The sequence below is a fragment of the Megalobrama amblycephala genome, linkage group LG19 (assembly GCF_018812025.1).
Source record: "Megalobrama amblycephala isolate DHTTF-2021 linkage group LG19, ASM1881202v1, whole genome shotgun sequence".
NCBI classification, from domain to species: Eukaryota; Metazoa; Chordata; class Actinopteri; order Cypriniformes; family Xenocyprididae; genus Megalobrama; species Megalobrama amblycephala.
In genome coordinates, this window is record NC_063062.1 from 14404462 (window position 1) to 14423557 (window position 19096).

At 38.5% G+C, this 19096-nt stretch overlaps 1 protein-coding gene across 3 annotated transcripts in view; it reads left to right on the forward strand.

Moving 5' to 3' along the window:
- gnao1a (guanine nucleotide binding protein (G protein), alpha activating activity polypeptide O, a) overlaps positions 1 to 19096 on the forward strand; it is a 104343-nt gene that overhangs the window by 61010 nt on the left and 24237 nt on the right. For all 3 annotated transcript variants that reach the window (XM_048169136.1, XM_048169135.1, XM_048169134.1), the window contains exon 4: positions 10343 to 10503. In XM_048169136.1, the coding sequence (XP_048025093.1) occupies positions 10343 to 10503 (161 nt within the window). The remainder of the gene's footprint in view (positions 1 to 10342; positions 10504 to 19096) is intronic.

The window sequence follows — 19096 nt, forward strand, 5'->3', positions numbered from 1 at the left end:
ATCCATTTTTCTCCGACCTGACATCAATCAAATTAGTGCTTCTGATGGTTGGTGGGGAACAGGGTTTAGAATGTAATTATTAATGTGAATGTAATTATTCCTCCATAAATCCCAACAGAGAATTCCCCAGTGTGGGATGAGTGCATTGGTGTGCTCCACTTCAGGAAGAGTTTAGTAAGGGCAGGTCATAGAGCAGAGGAGGGGTGGTCTGACCCAGTTTCCTTTCTTTTTTTCCTTTTTTTTTTTTTTGTCAATTTCTCACTTTCTCTGAGTCACTGAAGAACCCTGATGACGCAGAGGGGAAAGAGAGACACAGGGAAAGAAACTGAGATATTTTGATGTTGATGCCTCAGTAATGGAACAGCACCCCTTTCCTTTAAAATGCTTTTCAGCTTAGCTGTATTTTCTGGGAGAACATGGCCAGGTCAGGCTGACATTTATGGTACCAAAATTTCAGTAGTTATATGAACACCAGAATTTTACAACTATCAATATCCAATTCAGTACTACAGCAAAAAAGCAATATGCTATGAACACACTCCTTTATATTAAAAATAAAGATAAATATATTAAATATAAATGCGTGTATATATATATATATATATATATATATATATATATATATATATATATATATATATATATATATATATATACGCATTTATATTTAATATATATATGCAGAGAAACTAATTAGCAATAAAACAAAGATTAAGTAAACAGCGTTAGAAATTTTTCAGAATCGAGTATTCAAATAAACATTCAGAAATTAAACATAAATAAAAAAAACTAAACAAAGTTAAAATTAAACAAATTAGATTATTATGTGAAATTACAGTACAAATTATAATTATTATTTTGGTGACAGTGCAATGACAGCATTTGGTATTCAATATTACTGATATAGTAGAAAGATATTGTTCATTTTGTTCTTTTTTTTTTTTTTTTTTTTTTAGTATCGACATTGTACCAAAAGTTCAATAACCTTTCAGACAGACATAAGCCAATCACAGAGATGGATTAGGGGTTTGTGGATGCAAGAAAGGAGAAAATTGATCTTAAAATTGACTTATTGCTTAAGGAGCATTGATTTCCTTCTTCAATAACTACATGGCATGCTATGAAAATGACAGATGTGAATGATGTTTGAAGCATTAAGAGAGAAAGCTTTCGATTGGTCACAAGGCCAGGTGGGCGTGGCCTCCCCGATGACCGGCGTCTGTGTTGGCGAGTAAATCGACAGAGGTGTGCTCTCCGCTCTGGGCTTTGAGGACCTCCTGCGATAAGGCCACAACTAGAGCCATCAGCAGGAGAGCAGGATAACAGCTAAATATTTCATCAAATCAATAATTTAACAGCTGCCATGGGAGGCAAATAGAGAGAGAAGGAGATGAGAGAAAGAGGGGAGGAGATAGAGTGAGAAAGTGGGAGGGGAGGGTGAGATACAGAGAAAACGAAAGAGAGAACGCCAAATCTGCAATCACATTCCCCAAGAAAGGCCCAGTAACCATAGTAACTGGAGATGACTGTCACATGATGCGGAGGAGTGGAGCAAGAGGGAGGGACCTATGAAAGGAAGAGGAGAGATGATAATCACGGGATGGAGTGTAAAGGGGCGCGTCGGGAGCAGATTGAGTGGAGTTCTGCGTTGCCTCAATTCTGCTTCATGTCAGCAGAAGCCAAAGGCCCTCCCATAATCCTTACTTATGAGTGTGACATAATGATTGTGAAGCAAAAGAGAGAGAGATGTTAAGACCGATGAAATGAGAGACCGTAACGTAGAATGAGAACCAAAGACGTGATCTTTCTTTTGCTGTTTAATCCTTCGTCTATTATCTCAAGTGCTGAGCATGACTAAAGAAAGACCATTTTCTGTTGTCTAATGCTGGTCTTGCTGTGCTCAAATTGTTTTTAGCTTAATGAAACACCTTCCATAGTGGTGTTCTTTCATTGTAATGTAGATGAGCATCAAAAGGAGGCCATTTATTTTGAAATTCCATTTTTTTTGTGTGTCTTGGCAGCACTGTATTGACATGGCTGCTCTGGAATTGTGGGAAATATGCTACGCACTTAATTAGCAAGATTTAGATGTTTTTGATCCAAGTTCCCACACATCATGTTCAGGGCAAGCGTATTACATAATTCACAATATATATTATGTGTAATATAGTATGCCTGTAATCTGGAGCTCTATTCCAAAACCTAGTGAGCTTCCTATCACCTACATAGGAAGCTGACTTCTAAGGCACCATACTGACTTGTCATAAAACCTCATAAATCACTGATTTGAAGTGTTCTATGTAGGCAACAGCTCTGTTCACTACACAAATAGCAACTAGCAATTGATTTCAGTAGAATTTGATGTTAGCATGCTGCTAAGCTAACAGCTAGGTACCCTAATGCAAAAAATGCAAAGCAAACACAAATATTAGGTAAAATATTACATTTACTTTGAATGAACTATTTTTTTTTATCAATATATCTCAGTATTGAATGAAATATATGTTAACAGTAATTTCTCTCACATCATCTGCCTATTCACAAATCTGAAGTTGCTTATAAGTTGAACTGATCTTGTGATAATGATAGTTAGCCGCCTATCTACCCTTGTGAAGAAGTGCACTTCATTGCATTGATTAAATTGTGTAATTCTTTCAGTAAACTTTCACCACTATGATTTGTAAAACACTTTTAAAAGTTGCTCTTTGTAATTGTCAAATTTAAAGTTTTACTTTAATGTACATTTAAAATCATTATATGTGACCCTGGACCACAAAACCAGTCATAAGCGTCAGTTTTTTTAAATTGAGATTTATACATCATCTGAAAGCAGGGAAAAAAAATAAAAATCTGGAATCGGAGGGTGCAAAAAAATCTAAATATTGAGAAAATCGCCATATCCACTCAAAAAATTCATGATATATTTAGGGTAGGAAATTTACAATATATCTTCATGGAACATGATCTTTACTTAAAGGTGCTAAAGAGGATGTTTTGTTTTATACATTTTTGCAATATTACTTGAAACTGTCTTTACTAACTGATAAAAGACTATTTATTAGGTGCACTGAAAGGAATGATATTAATATACATCATCTGTGCACGAGGTAGGGCCTTAAAAACATCAGCCAATCGTTTACGCGATCATCGCGTAAACGATTGGCCCTCTGGCTTGTCAATCACTGCCGTGACATTCCTTGTGAGAGACGTGCGCGGATTGGCCCTCTGGCTTGTCAATCACTGCCATGAAGTTCCTTGTGAGAGACGAGCGCGGCTGCGCGCTCCAGTAACTTTCCACACTCTACAGGCGCCGCATGCAATGTTTTTGTCAGGAGACAGGAGTAACAACTGCAGATTATGAGTTACCTGCGGTGAGTCCGACATAATGAATCCACTAACACGACACAGCGAATGCCGGTGGTAAACACCCGTGTTCCAATACTCGTGCACGAGTTTTGGGAGGCGTTCCCTCGAAAGGAAGGGGGGTTGTTCTTACGCATGCGCTCATTTCAAAAACTCAGTAACAGTCTTTGGTTTCTCAGTCGACGAAAAGATCCTCTTTATCACCTTTAATATCCTAATGATTTTTAGCATAAACGAAAAATCCATTTTGACCCATACTATGTACTGTTGGCTATTGCTACAAATGTACCCGTGCAACTTATGACTGGTTTTGTGGTCAAGGTCACATATTTGAATAAACAAGTACACATATTTTGATGTGACTATCATACTAAAGCACATGTAAAGTACTTATAATTTTAAGTGTAGTGTTATTCGATATTACATTTAATATAATACAAGTTTCAATGGAAATAACATTTGACAGTACGTTAATATTTCAACAATAGACAATAGAAGTAATTGCGTCCTATTTAAAATTCAGCTGAGTGCATTTGATTTAAATTTAAACTATAATTAATTTTCATTTAAATACAATTAAACATGCAGTTAAGTGTCCAAAAACATTAAACTTTAGAAGTATGCTAAAATGTAATTCTTGTTCACAAGGATCGCATAAAAAGATGTTTGAATACAATCTGCAGTAGAATGCTTGTTAGTAACAGTGTGCCTCTTGTATATCAGATCAAATCATATCATCTTTATGAGTCAGTGCTTTGTCATCCTTCTGGTGTTGTATTCAGTCTCCTAGAACTGGAGGACTATAGTATTAGTCAGTGCAGGCCTCAGCCTGACCTGACCCATGTGAGAAACACGGTCCTCTCCTTGTGTTTTCATGCCGTGGTGCCGTACGACAGTCTCTCCTGAAGTGACTTTCTCATTGTATGTGAACCAGACGAACTCAGCAGCTGACTAATGATGCAGGTCTGCGTGTGTCTGTCTGTCTTGGTGATAACACGATCATCTTACTGATTTAAGATGATAATGTCAGGAGATGAACGGTCATCACTGCATAGCGTGCCATTCTGTGGAACGTACAGCGTCAATTCATCTACATCATCACATTTATTGTCATGGGTTTCCCTCTCTGCCATAGAGAGACAGCTCAAAAACCTCTTGATGAAATAGTGGGTTTGCCTCAGTAATTTTAGCCTTCTTTTTGGGTTTGTGTGTTTTTCTCACTCTGTTTTAAATACAGGCTGATTATGATCATATTGTTTCGATTCAAATTTGTTTATATTTATGCATTTGGCAGACTCGCTTATCTAAAGTGACTTACATTGCATTGAAGATTTGTGTACATTTTAAGTTTGTGCATTCCCTGGGAATCAAACCCATAAACCTGGTGTAGAGTTCCATGCTCTACACAACAAAATGATTCTTTGGAAAACTAAAGGCTAGTTCACATAGGCCACGTACTGTACACACTGCAGCTACATTTGGTTATCAGTTCAGCTTTTAGTGCCTAATCCTGTTCTGTACCCACAGAGTTTAGTAATTTATAGAAGTGACAACTGCATTCTAAAACAAACAACAAGAACAACAACAACACTTTAAATAAAAACACTTAAAATAAGTGGATGAAGCAGCCTTCCAATACAAAACACAAAGCCTCTGTCAGTGGTGGTTTAGTTAAAATCGCAGAACATAATGAGTTTAGTCTCTGTAATATTACTTTGCGCAACACCAGAACTTTGCTATGCGACGTGTTAGTTGTGTTAGTCACGATTTCGGGAGTGAGTCGTGTTCCGTACACGTGGTAATTTAGATGCGATTAAATGCAATTGTCACTACTAAAATTTTACAGTGTGTACATGGCCATAGACCTAAGCAAAAAGTTCCTTAAATAAATATGTTAACATGATAAGCATGATGCATTATCATGATTAGCATGCTTTGATAATACACGGTAAAGATTCAACCTAGCTTCAGTTAATAGTAGTGTTTTCACGTTTTGCACGGTACCGCAGGGGTCCTCTAGCAGCACTGTTATTTCTATATATGTCTGCATGAATATCAAGATACCAATATAAATCGATGGAGTGAGTCACTGGGAGATGAATTGGACATGTCATCAATGTATAGCTGGCTATTCTGTTTTCTAATTTAAGCGCATCCATAATGGTACTGAATGGGTGTGTGTGTGTGCGGTTATCTGAAGGGACTTTGCCGTCATACAGATTATCCATGCTTGTCTTTCTCTGGCTTTCACACCTCTGTGCTATTAACATCAGCAATGGTTATTAAAGAAAGTGCATCTAGTTGCATTTCCCTTATTTCTAACAAGATGCCTCGGAAATTTATTTCAAACGTCTTATGAGGACTTTTGTTAACACTCAAATCATAACAAGGATTAGGAAAAACGAGAGGTTTTCTCAGAGAAGGTACTTAACAGAAATAAATCCAAAACAAATGCTAGAAAATATTAGATCGAATAGTATAAGATCCAGAAATGTTTCTAAATGAACAGTCTAATGGCGACACTATAGCAAATAAAGAAGGATGAAAATCTTTTGGCTCTCTTGAGTTCATTGAATTCTCATAGATGAATTGTGGCATGACTGTGAAGGTCCAGATTCACAGAAATGGTGGAAACGAATGAAACGAATGGATTAGTTAGCATCTCGCCCACTCACATGACTTTCGGTCATGTCCATATTAAAATACACTAAGAATCTGGTTTTTAATGACCTCTCAGCCTCCTCATTTTAGAAGTCCAGTGGTTGTAACCTTGAAAAGATGATTTGTAGTTTAAATCCATGTCTAGGGAGTTGTGTCATGGACTTTGATAAAGTACTTGAGCAGGGTCTATACATCTTCAGCAAAGTGGAACATCTCTCTTTCCTCTGTGCAAGTTTGAAAGGAAAGTTGCCATTGTCAGTGATAGATTATTAGACCACAGCCCTTGGGGCTGATAAGGGACTGTATGTTACTCTCCTGTTCATTGCAAGATTAGAAGCCACCTACAACTATCACTAGAACACCTACAACCGTATTGTAGTTGACCTACACTGTACTTCATACACACTCCATACACAGTCTATGTATGTATGTATGTATGTATGTATCTATCTATCTATCTATCCATCCATCCATCCATCCATCCATCCATCCATCCATCCATCCATCCATCCATCCATCCATCCATCCATCCATCCATCCATCCATCCATCCATCCATCCATCCATCCATCCAATTTATCTGTTTATTTATGCATATGCATTAATAACATTTCCTACACACACAAAAAAAAATAAAAAGCATAATGTAATAAGTGGAAAAACTGAAACCAGCATTTCTCTGTCCGGTCAGAGCCACGTCTATGAACCACACGAGAGAGATTGAAACTGATCCCACTTATCCCGTGTCATGGACACGCTGTGTCCATCTCTTCTGTGATCCAAATAAGATGTCACATAATTAATCGTGACATGTGTTGCGATGTGCTACATATCACAAGGTAGTTGCCAATACCCAGTTTGAACTTTAGTTTGAACCGATTAGCCATTGTGTGTTGCTGTAACAATGGCAGACACAGACACCATCATGTTGTGTCAACCAGCAACGCCCTCAGCACTCAATATGAGCAGTGCAAAAGCAATTTCTCAATTTCCCAATTTCTACTTGCGTCACTCTTACAATAATCGTATTCACACCAGGTGCAGCGTCAGGGTGTCTGTAAGGATACTGTCCGTCACGCCGGGCTACTGACTGATCTGCGATTTAAATCTACAGCGCGTTGAGTTCTCTCCTCGCGCTGTTTCCTCTAATAAATGAATGCTGATGAAGATTGGTCCATTCTCTTTAGTCTGTGCAAGGGCCATAATGAATAGCTATTATGTGTCTCTATGAGCCTGATCTAAATTCAATAGGCAATCACTCAGGAATCACATGCTCCTTCTGTGCTGTGCACCTTCCCCAAAAAAAAAACTAAAACGGAGGTAGAAGAGAGAATGAAGATTGAGAGGCGTGACCAATGTCGTGACATTAGAGACAGACCCACCTGCGAGATATGCACAGAGAGACAGGAAACAGGTGCATGGCCGTTGAATCTTGTCAGCTTTATGGGTTTATTTTTTGCAGTTTTTTAATCAAAAGAAAAATGCACGGTACAAATGTTCCCATCGTAAACCTCCAGTCCTGGGACCAAGGCATTTGTCACTATAAAGGCTCAAAGAGCCTCTGGACGCCAGTTTGATGTCCCATAATTCCCCGGAAGGGGTAATGTTGAGGTAATCCTCTGGTTCATGTTGTGTTGTAAAGCTTGAATTCATTATTCTTATAGATTATTAGACTACCTATAACCATTAATAGTACATTTTGTTCTGCTAATATTATTACATTCATTTTTAATTTGTAAAAAAAAAAAAATAATAAATCTGATAGAAGCATTTATTAGGATTGAATACAGTTAGATTATGATGTGTGTGTGTGTGTGTGTGTGTGTGTGTGTTATAAGGGCTCAAGAAGGTTCAGTCATGCTGAGTTCAGAGGACTTGCTCTCAAAGGTCACACTCACTGGGGGAGAAGGAAAGGGAGGCTCCCTCAGCCAATCATACGGCCTCCTGCTGCTGATGCTGCCCCCGCTGCATCACCATGGAGATGCAATATCTGTCCCTATTGACAAGTCATACGGAAGATGCATCCATTTTTCTCAGTTGAGAGGAATATGTCTGCATCTTCACAGTAGAAATACTTCACAAAATAGCATTTGCTTTAATTGAGGATTAATTAGCGACATCCATGCTTTGTCTTTTCCCTCGTTTTCATTCCCAGGCCCCCCATCTCACTCCATTTAGTGTGTGAACGTTTTACTCTTTCTCACCGCAGATAATGGAAAGGGTGCAAGACCAGCCTTCTTGAACTGACCCCCATCTTCTCTTCCACTCTCTATTTAACATGGGTCTTTTCTTTTCACTCCACTCATCCAGTCCATTTCTCACGCTCTCCTCTTTTGGCTTCCGTAGTTGCATCTCTGTTGTGGATTTGCGGGATGGCGGAACCCAGCCCCTTTGAGTAGTAAGCTCGATTGTGATGTCTTTAAAAGAAAGTAAACGCTCTTTTCAGAAGTCGTTATTGCTGTCAAGCTTTTTAAATGTGTTTTTAAAAGGGAGTGATGTCATAAGTGAGCGGGACAGAGGAAGAAGGAGGAAAGAATGAATGAGAAACAGGAAGTCAGTTGTAATGTGTATATAAAATATTATAGTGTATATAATGTGTATATTTTTATCACGACAACTCTTAGAAGTGTTTAGCATGGTAATGGAGCTTACAATGATGTTAATGTATTTAGTCTTGGCAGAATAGATCTGCTAAGCTGCTGCTGTTATTGCTGCTTCTTCAGAGCAAGTACAGAGCCTTGCTACTGCCAATGCATACACAGACATGCAGCTGTGAGCATGTAAGACATACAGCTGCTGCACAAATTGCATATATGCGATTACCTGTAGCAGATTTATGCAGGTGGAGCTGGGGAAGGTGGAGGGTTTCCGAACTTTGAAAGTGCCCTGCTGCGCAAACTGCTACAGCAGATTGCTACAGCAAACACTGACCAACTATTTAAATGTTGAGCAGTAAGCTCAATGGCTGGAGATGCAACAGGAACCAATCAGTTTGCTGTGTAAATTATGGTGGAATTGTGAGCAGTTTGTGTTAAGGATCCATCAGCCTGTGCCATCTAGAGTTTCATGACAGAACTTGTCTAGAATCCATCCATCCATCCATCCATCCATCCATCCATCCATCCATCCATCCATCCATCCATCCATCCATCCATCCATCCATCCATCCATCCATCCATCCATCCATCCATCCATCCATCCATCCATCCATCCATCCATCCATCCATCCATCATCTCTGCATCAGATTTCACTGTAGAATAAGGGCTAATCATCACAGAAAGTACATAGGAACAAAGTGATCAAGACACCGATTATGAGTCACAGTTTCTTGCGCTTTTGCCTCAGGTTGGTGGGTATACATGCAGTATATTCTCAGCACTGTCAGCATCATTAAAAAGCATTATCTGCTCTGAGTTGCTTCTTCTAAAAATCCAACACATTTGTGCCCTTAAAGTACTTCTCTTTCAAATGGAACAACTATATGCAAATGAGGAACAGCAGATTCAGAGATTATAATAATATGTCACTTTTACTTAATAGAGGAGTCGCTGATTTAGTTCTCTCTCCTTCCATTATGCTCTCTCATTCTGCCCTTGCACAAGTGTGTATAACCCAAAGTTGTTATGCAAAGATAACTGACCAAAGAGGTATTTTTTATTTATAGTTAGAGCCAGATTATGGAGAGAGCTTTATAAAACATTTTGTGCCAGCAAAAGGAATTTCCTTACAGGCACAAACAATGTGAACTTTCGTCAGGATGTTTTAAATATAAACCTCCATTTTGTGAGCAAACAAGCATGGTTATCGGAAAACAAGAAAGAAGCTTTTTATAGTTTCACTCAAGCATCAACTTTGCCTCACATGTTTCTGCTAAAATTCTTTGGAAGGAATAAAAATAGACACAAATGAGTCAATTGTTGACACAGTAAAGCCACAATCGCACTGGCATTGAAGAAATTGCTGCAGGTCACAATTCTCAGCGCTGTCGGTTGCTAGTAGGCGTTCCCACATCGCTTCACTGCTTATTTGCATAAAGTTGAACTCTGCTTGACTTTGTCTCATCACCAACGGTTGTGGTTGCTCATGTAACTGGAACATTACAAAATGAATATCCTTTGTTGCCAAAAACAGTCCTTGTGAACAACCCTGAAAAGGGCTTTGAAAATGTGATAAGAAATGTTTGTGTTGTTCATATTTAAATCTCAGACTTTTAATTGCAAAATTATTACAATTTGGAGCACAGTTTGTGACTTGGCGCTCTTGTGTTTGTATGTCTCTTCATCACACTGATGGATGGTCTGTGTGTTTTTTTTGACAGGCTGATGCTAAGATGGTCTGTGATGTTGTGAGCCGTATGGAGGATACCGAGCCCTACTCTCCGGAGCTGCTGTCCGCCATGATCCGCCTGTGGTCTGATTCAGGCATCCAGGAGTGCTTCAGCCGTGCCCGCGAGTACCAGCTCAATGACTCCGCCCAATAGTGAGTATGGCTCTCTGCTGGGAAGAGCCATTAGTGCTTTTCCGCTTCATTAAGAGCATTCTGCCTAAATATACGCATCTTTTATTATATCATTGACTATAACACTGCAGTCCAGTTCATTTTAGAGGCACCGAGCTTATATTTTATGGACTGTAAACTAGGTAGCTTCTATATTATAATATGTATTATCTTTATCTCCAATGCCTGTTTGAAGTATTACATGAGCTCAGCAAAATGCCACTCTGAAGTCAGAGAGTTAAATTCACAGATGCAATTACAGTATCTGCTGATGAAAGGTTTTGAGTTTGTGTGCATTTGTGCTATGTGTGCGTGCGTTTGTGTAATAACACGGAAATAGTTTAGTCAGCATTATATTTATGATTTTGTGGTTTACTGTAATAGTTTAGGAAGCCGGTCCTTGTGGAAAGTGCTGTTTAGATAAAGGCAAATTACTTGCTTACAGATTGACAACATAGATTATGTTGCTATGAAGCACATACGATGATGGGAAAGACTTAAAGGTAGGGTAGGCAATGTCTTTTTTTTGTTATAGTAGTTGAAACTGTCTTCGCATCCTGATAGCAATCAATAATAGAAGTTTTCTAAATATTAAAAAATGTACATACAGTGGGTACGGAAAGTATTCAGACCCCCTTACATTTTTCACTCTTTCACCATTTGCTAAAATCATTTAAGTTAATTTTTTTTTCCTCATTAATGTACACACAGCACCCCATATTGACAGAAAAACACAGAATTGTTGACATTTTTGCAGATTTATTAAAAAAGAAAAACTGAAATATCATATGGTCCTAAGTATTCAGACCCTTTGCTGTGACACTCATATATTCAACTCAGGTGCTGTCCATTTCTTCTGATTATCCTTGAGATGGTTCTACACCTTCATTTGAGTCCAGCTGTGTTTGATTATACTGATTGGACTTGATTAGGAAAGCCACACACCTGTCTATATAAGACCTTACAGCTCACAGTGCATGTCAGAGCAAATGAGAATCATGAGGTCAAAGGAACTGCCTGAAGAGCTCAGAGACAGAATTGTGGCAAGGCACAGATCTGGCCAAGGTTACAAAAAAAATTCTGCTGCACTTAAGGTTCCTAAGAGCACAGTGGCCTCCATAATCCTTAAATGGAAGATGTTTGGGACGACCAGAACCCTTCCTAGAGCTGGCCGTCTGGCCATACTGAGCTATTGGGGGAGAAGACCCTGGTTAGAGAGGTAAAGAAGAACCCAAAGATAACTGTGGCTAAGCTCCAGAGATGCAGTCGGGTGATGGGAGAAAGTTGTAGAAAGTCAACCATCACTGCAGCCCTCCACCAGTCGGGGCTTTATGGCAGAGTGGCCCGACGAAAGCCTCTCCTCAGTGCAAGACACATGAAAGCCCGCCTGAAGAACTCCAAGATGGTGAGAAATAAGATTCTCTGGTCTGATGTGACCAAGATAGAACATTTTGGCCTTAATTCTAAGCGGTATGTGTGGAGAAAACCAGGCACTGCTCATCACCTGTCCAATACAGTCCCAACAGTGAAGCATGGTGGTGGCAGCATCATGCTGTGGGGGTGTTTTTCAGCTGCAGGGACAGGACGACTGGTTGCAATCGAGGGAAAGATGAATGCGGCCAAGTACAGGGATATCCTGGACGAAAACCTTCTCCAGAGTGCTCAGGACCTCAGACTGGGCCGAAGGTTTACCTTCCAACAAGACAATGACCCTAAGCACACAGCTAAAATAACGAAGGAGTGGCTTCACAACAACTCTGTGACTGTTCTTGAATGGCCCAGCCAGAGCCCTGACTTAAACCAAATTGAGCATCTCTGGAGAGACCTAAAAATGGCTGTCCACCAACATTTACCATCCAACCTGACAGAACTGGAGAGGATCTGCAAGGAGGAATGGCAGAGGATCCCCAAATCCAGGTGCGAAAAACTTGTTGCATCTTTCCCAAAAAGACTCATAGCTCATAATACTGAGCAAAGGGTCTGAATACTTGTCCATGTGATATTTCAGTTTTCTTTTTTAATAAATCTGCAAAAATGTCAACAATTCTGTGTTTTTCTGTCAATATGGGGTGCTGTGTGTACATTGAGGAAAAAAAATGAACTTAAATGATTTTAGCAAATGGCTGCAATATAACAAAGAGTGAAAAATGTAAGGGGGTCTGAATACTTTCCGTACCGACTGTATATCTTCTGTAGAAGTCTCAGGACCAAAAAATGTTTTTCCAATCATTGCATTTGATCTGGATGCAATAATATGATGTCCTTCCTGCTTGTCAACGTATGTATTTCTATACCTCATGCAGACATCACACATCATCAGTGCATTCCATAAGGCTATGCAGAGTTGTAGACAGACGGTCACCAAGTGCTGCAAACAAACAGCAGCCGAGCTTATGTTGCGTTCACACCATGACCTGACCGTAATTACGAGATAGCAAACCGTTCGTATTTGGAGCTGTTCGGGTCCTCGGACTCTGAATTATGCGTGTCTTTGGCAACACCATCAATGCCGAAATGAATCTGCAGCAGTCTGATGGTACAAGTCAGAGCTCTTTAAGTTATTTACGTTCATTATTATTGTAATGTTTTGTGCTTTGAGACATGTGGTAATTTAACACCGCCTCTCATGACGCTTTCCAGGCTGTGCGCGTTCATGTGTTTTGGAGGAGGCGTGGCTTTGGAGAGAGAGCTCTTAAGGGAGGGTGCTCTTTTGCTTTTAAAGCTAGCTTGCTATTGCTGTCCTCTCTGAAATTGCCTACCCTACAGTTTAATGTTTAGGGTGCCAGAAAATAAGTTTTCTAGTAGACAAGCCTGGGAGAGATGTTTTTCTTCTTCATTATTTGCATATAAACATCATCAAGTTTTGCATAAATGTTCTATCTTTTGTTCAAGCCAATATATCACATAAATGATCAGTAAGACAAACAAAGTTTCCAGTGGTGTTTCATCAAGTGCAGGTGTGTGAAAACAAAAATAACAAATGGTAGAAGGACAATAAATTTAATTTTAGTATTTATGTATGTTTTGTGATATTTTGCTATTAGAAGCTGAAAGAGATGCATGACTGAACTATATGGCTATACCACATTTGCTGTTTATATATATTCAATAACCTTGCTAAGAATCTCTGATTCTTTAGGAAGAATTTAATTTCAGTAGACTCTGTGAATGCATCACCCCCCCCCCCCCCCCCACTGCAAACCACCCAACACACACTTTTTCCATTCATAACCTGCATTTGTTCAGTCTTTTTTCAGATGACCCATTTAGTCACAATATCTGCAACACTTTCTGTTGTGCAGCAGTGTTTTCTAATTACTTCCGTGTAAAACAATACTATTTTCTTCTTAATTTAATATAATTTTTTTTTAATACTGTTTATATTTACTTTATATATTTATTATATGTTTTATCTTTTTATTTTTATTCTGTGTTTTTATGTGTATACTGTGTTTTTTTGTGTGTCTTTTAGTGTCTTTTATTTTATAGTACCCAGTCTTTTTATCCCATCACATTTAATTCAGACTGTTAACTCACTTCAAATTATATTTCCTGTAGTTGTGCTCTAGATTTAGTAGCTACACTTTGCACAGGAAACACTGCTGTACACCAGTGTTTGTTTCTTAGCTTGCACGTGTGTGCGCGTGTGTGTGTGTATTTACACTAAAGACATGGCCAGCTTGACAGGTACAACTTGTATGTCTAAATCATTCTTTCACATCAATCACTTACTGTAAAAAAAAAAAAGAGAGATTCAAGAAGATTTCCTTTGGGCTGTTTATCCACACCGGCAGGATTAAATCAGCTCTCGTAATCATTTGAAAACTTCTGTCATTATCTGAGCTTCTTCCACTATTTCTGTCCTTCCTCTCATTCTCTCACACTCACCCCCTTCTATTATATTACTCTGATATCATCCACTTTATGGTGCCATGGATGAGTTCATCCACTCTTGTCCAGCCTAACTGACTCTCATCCTGTTTTGAAAGCTCCTCCCCTTTCACACTGCAAACACCCTAGTTATGTTCCTCTTGTCCTCTCAGTTTTGTTCCTGGTCAGTTTTATTTTCAGTTTGACTTCTTCTTTTCAACTGTAGGTCTGCTAATTTCATTTCTTCAGTATTTTTCTGATAATAGAGTTAAAGAGAAGCATGTTCCTCTTCCGGTTAAACGAGACGTGTCTGAATTCTGATGCATCCTGACTGTAAGTCATAATTGCCTGTGGAAGTGCTGGCCTGAACTGAAACTTGCTAAATTTTGTGTATTTCAGTTCAGTGCCTTCATCATTGACGTGTCCAGAGAAAATATAGGAAATCTCTCTGTTTTTATTTAAGTCTTGGACAGTATGATAACATTTTGTGAAAAATGATGATCCTTCAGTGGCTTTGCCTTCAGAAGATAGCAAGTTTCATTTATTCTCGATTCTGGGAGTGATAGTGCATCTTCGCTGAATTACTGTCAAAATCAAAATAACTTGTGTCCTGGCAACTAGGTCATTTGTCATTGTCAAGAAATTTTCTCAACTCAATTCTGTCAGCTTTTTTCTCATTTACTCACTTACTTTCGTCTGTGGTACACAAAAGAAGGTAATTTGAAAATGTCTCTGTATTTTTTATTTAGTTATTATTTTGTCCTTTCAAATAAAGTCAGTGGCCGTCCAATATTGATTTGAACATTAATGAATTTCATTATATGGACAAAAACAGAAAGATTCTTCAAAATATCTTCTTTTGTGTTCCACAGAAGAAAGAAAGTCATACAGGTTTGGAACGACGTGAGAGTGAGAAAAAAATGACAGCATTTTTGGGTGAACTATCCCTTTAAGCAACAGTACAGTAATTCCAGAGATCTTATTTCTCTGATTGTACATGATATAAGTATTAAACCCATACCTTGAGAATGGCTCATTGTGACATTTTTGCAGCACCCTGGTTTTTCAAACCTTTTTGTTACCACAATGCATGTGCTAGCAATGTCTCCAATGTCCTGTAGTTCTTTTCCTGCACATCTTTCTGTCTCTCTCTCTCTGTGATGGGGAGCAGCAGACAGCAGGCAGGCCGCTGAGAGGTGTTGCCAGGCAGAGCACTCAAGCAGCAGCAGGAAACAGAGGGAGGGTGGAGGGAGAAAGAAAGAAAGATGGTGTATGAGAGAGAGAGAGAGAGAGAGAGAGAGAGGGAGCAGGGGGAAGGGCAGAGCTGGCAAGCAGCCTGAGTGGTAGAGAGATACGAGTTTCCCATACTAAAAAGAGAGAGAAGTGAAGAAACCCTACAGCACAAACCCCGCCCGCATGTCCATTAGGCCTAAAACGACAGAGTAAAGTCCACATAGTGACGTCATATTTATAAAAGATTTACAATAGTACATACAGCTACTCCACAGAACACCATCAGGGCATTGAGTGCATAGGAGAAAACATTAGTGCTGCTGAATGTTTAAATGCACTTGCGCACACGCACTTGTACATAAAAGCCAGCCGTTCTTCCTTACTGTATATTTTCTCTGCACCTACAGCCGACTAAGCAGACAAGGATTTAAAATGTATTATGATATTGTTTGATATTTAATAAAAATGTGTATATATACATACCAAAAGGCAACCCTCGTACCTGTCATAGTTAAATTTGCCTTTAGTCAAATGTAATGAAAGAATACTGATGCTTATAGTGGTTTTATCAGGCCAGTGCGGACAGTTGCTTTCTAAAAAAAGCTTATGGAAATCCTCAGTTAACATAGCTGCCCTAAATCTGCTATTTGTTAATAGACAGAATATGCTGAGAGGGGCGCTTGCACAGCCAGCAGATACAGGTCACAAAGGAACGTGCCCTAGAGAGAGAGGTAGCACTAACGCTATCAAAGAGAAGAGAATATGTCAGTAGACAGTCATCCTTATTAGTGCTGTTCAAGTGATGTGATTGAGACGGTGTCCTATAAGAGCAGTTCATACTTAAGTACTTAAGTTCATACTGTGTCAGGTAGACTTGAAAGAACCTGTGAGTTAAGTGCCACTAAGCGATCCTGCAAGCCAAAAAGCGCCAATGATAAACATTAATACAACTTAGCAAGTCACAGCAACAGCACCCCCTAGAGTCAGTGTAGTGAACCATAAGAAAAGAAATATGCTAAATACACATTGAGGTTTCTTTCAAAAGCTCTTTATATTGTTTCCATGTAGGGCTATGGGTCCAGACAGTTGATTTATTACAGCAGGTTTGTGTAAAACCTGTCACCATGATTTTGACATGAAAGACATATTTTGTTGATCCTGGAACAACATGCTTATGTCTGAAAATTTAGTCCTAACCCTACCCATAACTTATCTGTAAAATCAGAGGCGAATAACACAGATGTAGAAGCACCAAACCGTTGTTGTAAGCCTAAATTTGACATAAACTGAAAACTTGTCCCTCAAATCTGATTGGTTGATTAGAATGTTGTTCCAGGATCAACAAAGATGTTGATCCAGGAACATGTTGTAATTGTTCACCTCCAGCATTTGAGAACGGTCAAAAGGTCATTGTGTTTTAATGAAAGCAAGAACATCTGACCATCTGTCTTTTTTAAAAAAAAAAAAAAAAAAAGCTAAAACTTTCTGTTTATTTCCAGGTTTAAAATAGATTTTGTTTCCCAGATCTTCCCAGTGGTCTGAGACTTTTGGACCTCGCTGTATGAGTGCTAGGACACGTGACATAGACCTTGCCCTCACTTCCTGTGTTATTCGTTGTTGTTTTTTTTATTGTCCAGTCCTCTTTCTACTCTCTCCCTCTATTTCAGGCCTTAATTTCAGCCTGTGCCTGTGTCAGCAGCTGAATCTGGCTCCGTGTCACTACATCTGTGGAGGGCATTTCACATTATTTTCAGACATTTAACTGCTGTTTATTATGAATTAGTGTTTAGTGATGCTGCATGATGTTGTAAGTCTGTGGAATTATTTGGTTGAAGGAGGTTATGAGGTCAGAAGGCTGTGTAGCCAAGGACAGTATAAGTAGGAAAGAGGGATAAATTGTAGTAGAAAAATTAATGTTAGAAGCTGTAACGCTCAATATCCGGCTGTAGGGCGTCCTGCCTTTCAGTGCAATTTGCCATTGTTTTGTGAAGAATACAGGGTTTTTAAAGCATGATTTGAGCTAGATAAGAAACATTTACAATGAAATTGTTGTCAGATTTGAATCTAATATATTATTGCCACATAATCTTGATAAACCGTTTTAGATATTTCTGTCCCAATTACGTAGATACGGGTTGATACCTACAACTACACTGCCGTTCAAAAGGTTGAGATCTGTATGATTTTTTTTGTTTTTATGTTTTAAGAAGTTTCTTATGCTTACAAAAATGTAATTTATTTCTGTGATGACAAAGCTGAATTTTCAGCATCATTATTACAGTCTTCAGTAACTATGTTTCCATCCGCCTATTTTTATGCGCATTTTGGGATATCATATCACATCAAAAACTGCTGGATGGAAATGGTGAGATAAATTCTAAAAATGCGCATAAAAAACTTATGCTCTCGTTTGAGTCGGATAAATTTTCTATTCGATAAGGAAACATGCGCATAATCTACGATTGCACATAAGTTAAATTCACAACTTTGGATGGAAACATAGCTAGTGTCACATGATCCTTCAGAAATCATTCTAATATGCAGATGCTCAAGTAACATTTATTATTATTATTATCAATGTTTAAAAACAGTTGTGCTGCTTAATATTTTTGTGGAAACAATTATCCATTTTTTCGGGATTATTTGAGTAATAGAATGTTCAAAAGAATAGTATTTATACATAAATCTCTTCAGTGTTACTTTTGATTAACTTAATGTGTCATTGCTTTAAAAAAAAAAAAGTACTAACCCAAAACTATAGTGTACATAGAAAATAGCTATGTTGCTATCCACCTTATTGTTCAATGCAGAAGTAAGCTATATGTCCTGTGATATCCCTCTGATTCATTAGCTGTTATAGGTATGTGCAGTACATGGTAAAACTATTTGCACGACAATCCCAGTGTGTTTATAATTAAGACAATACATTAAAATAATATGGTAAGAATTACCAGTTTGCAATATCAAACAACATAATGAGCTGTTTTGTACAGCTAAAAAAACAAAAAAAACAAAAAAAACTGGAAGCAGATGACACTGGAAATTTGCGAATGGCTATGCTTGCTTTTTACGTTAAAAATAAGGTGGATAGGGGAAATTTCCAAGATGCCCACTGAGTGAACCGATTTGCCTTAAAGGGCTTTGTTGTAGTTGAGCTCTAAAGACAGTAGTGACAGTGGAATGTTCACATTTCACTGCAGAATTCTGTTGCAACCAAGGAAATCTTCAACTGCAACATCTCAACGCCACAGATGGACAGGAAAAGGAGGGAGAGAAGAAAGAGAGAGAGGCAAACAAAATAAAAAGCAAGAGCAGAATGTACACCTAAGCATGCAAGATACAATTACACAAGACATCAAGCTGATCCAAAATTCCAGCAGGAATACTTGCAGTAATTTTTCTCTAAATGTGTCAAAACATTTTTGAAATTGCATTTTTGATGTAATCATCCATTAGATGTCTACTGTCTAAA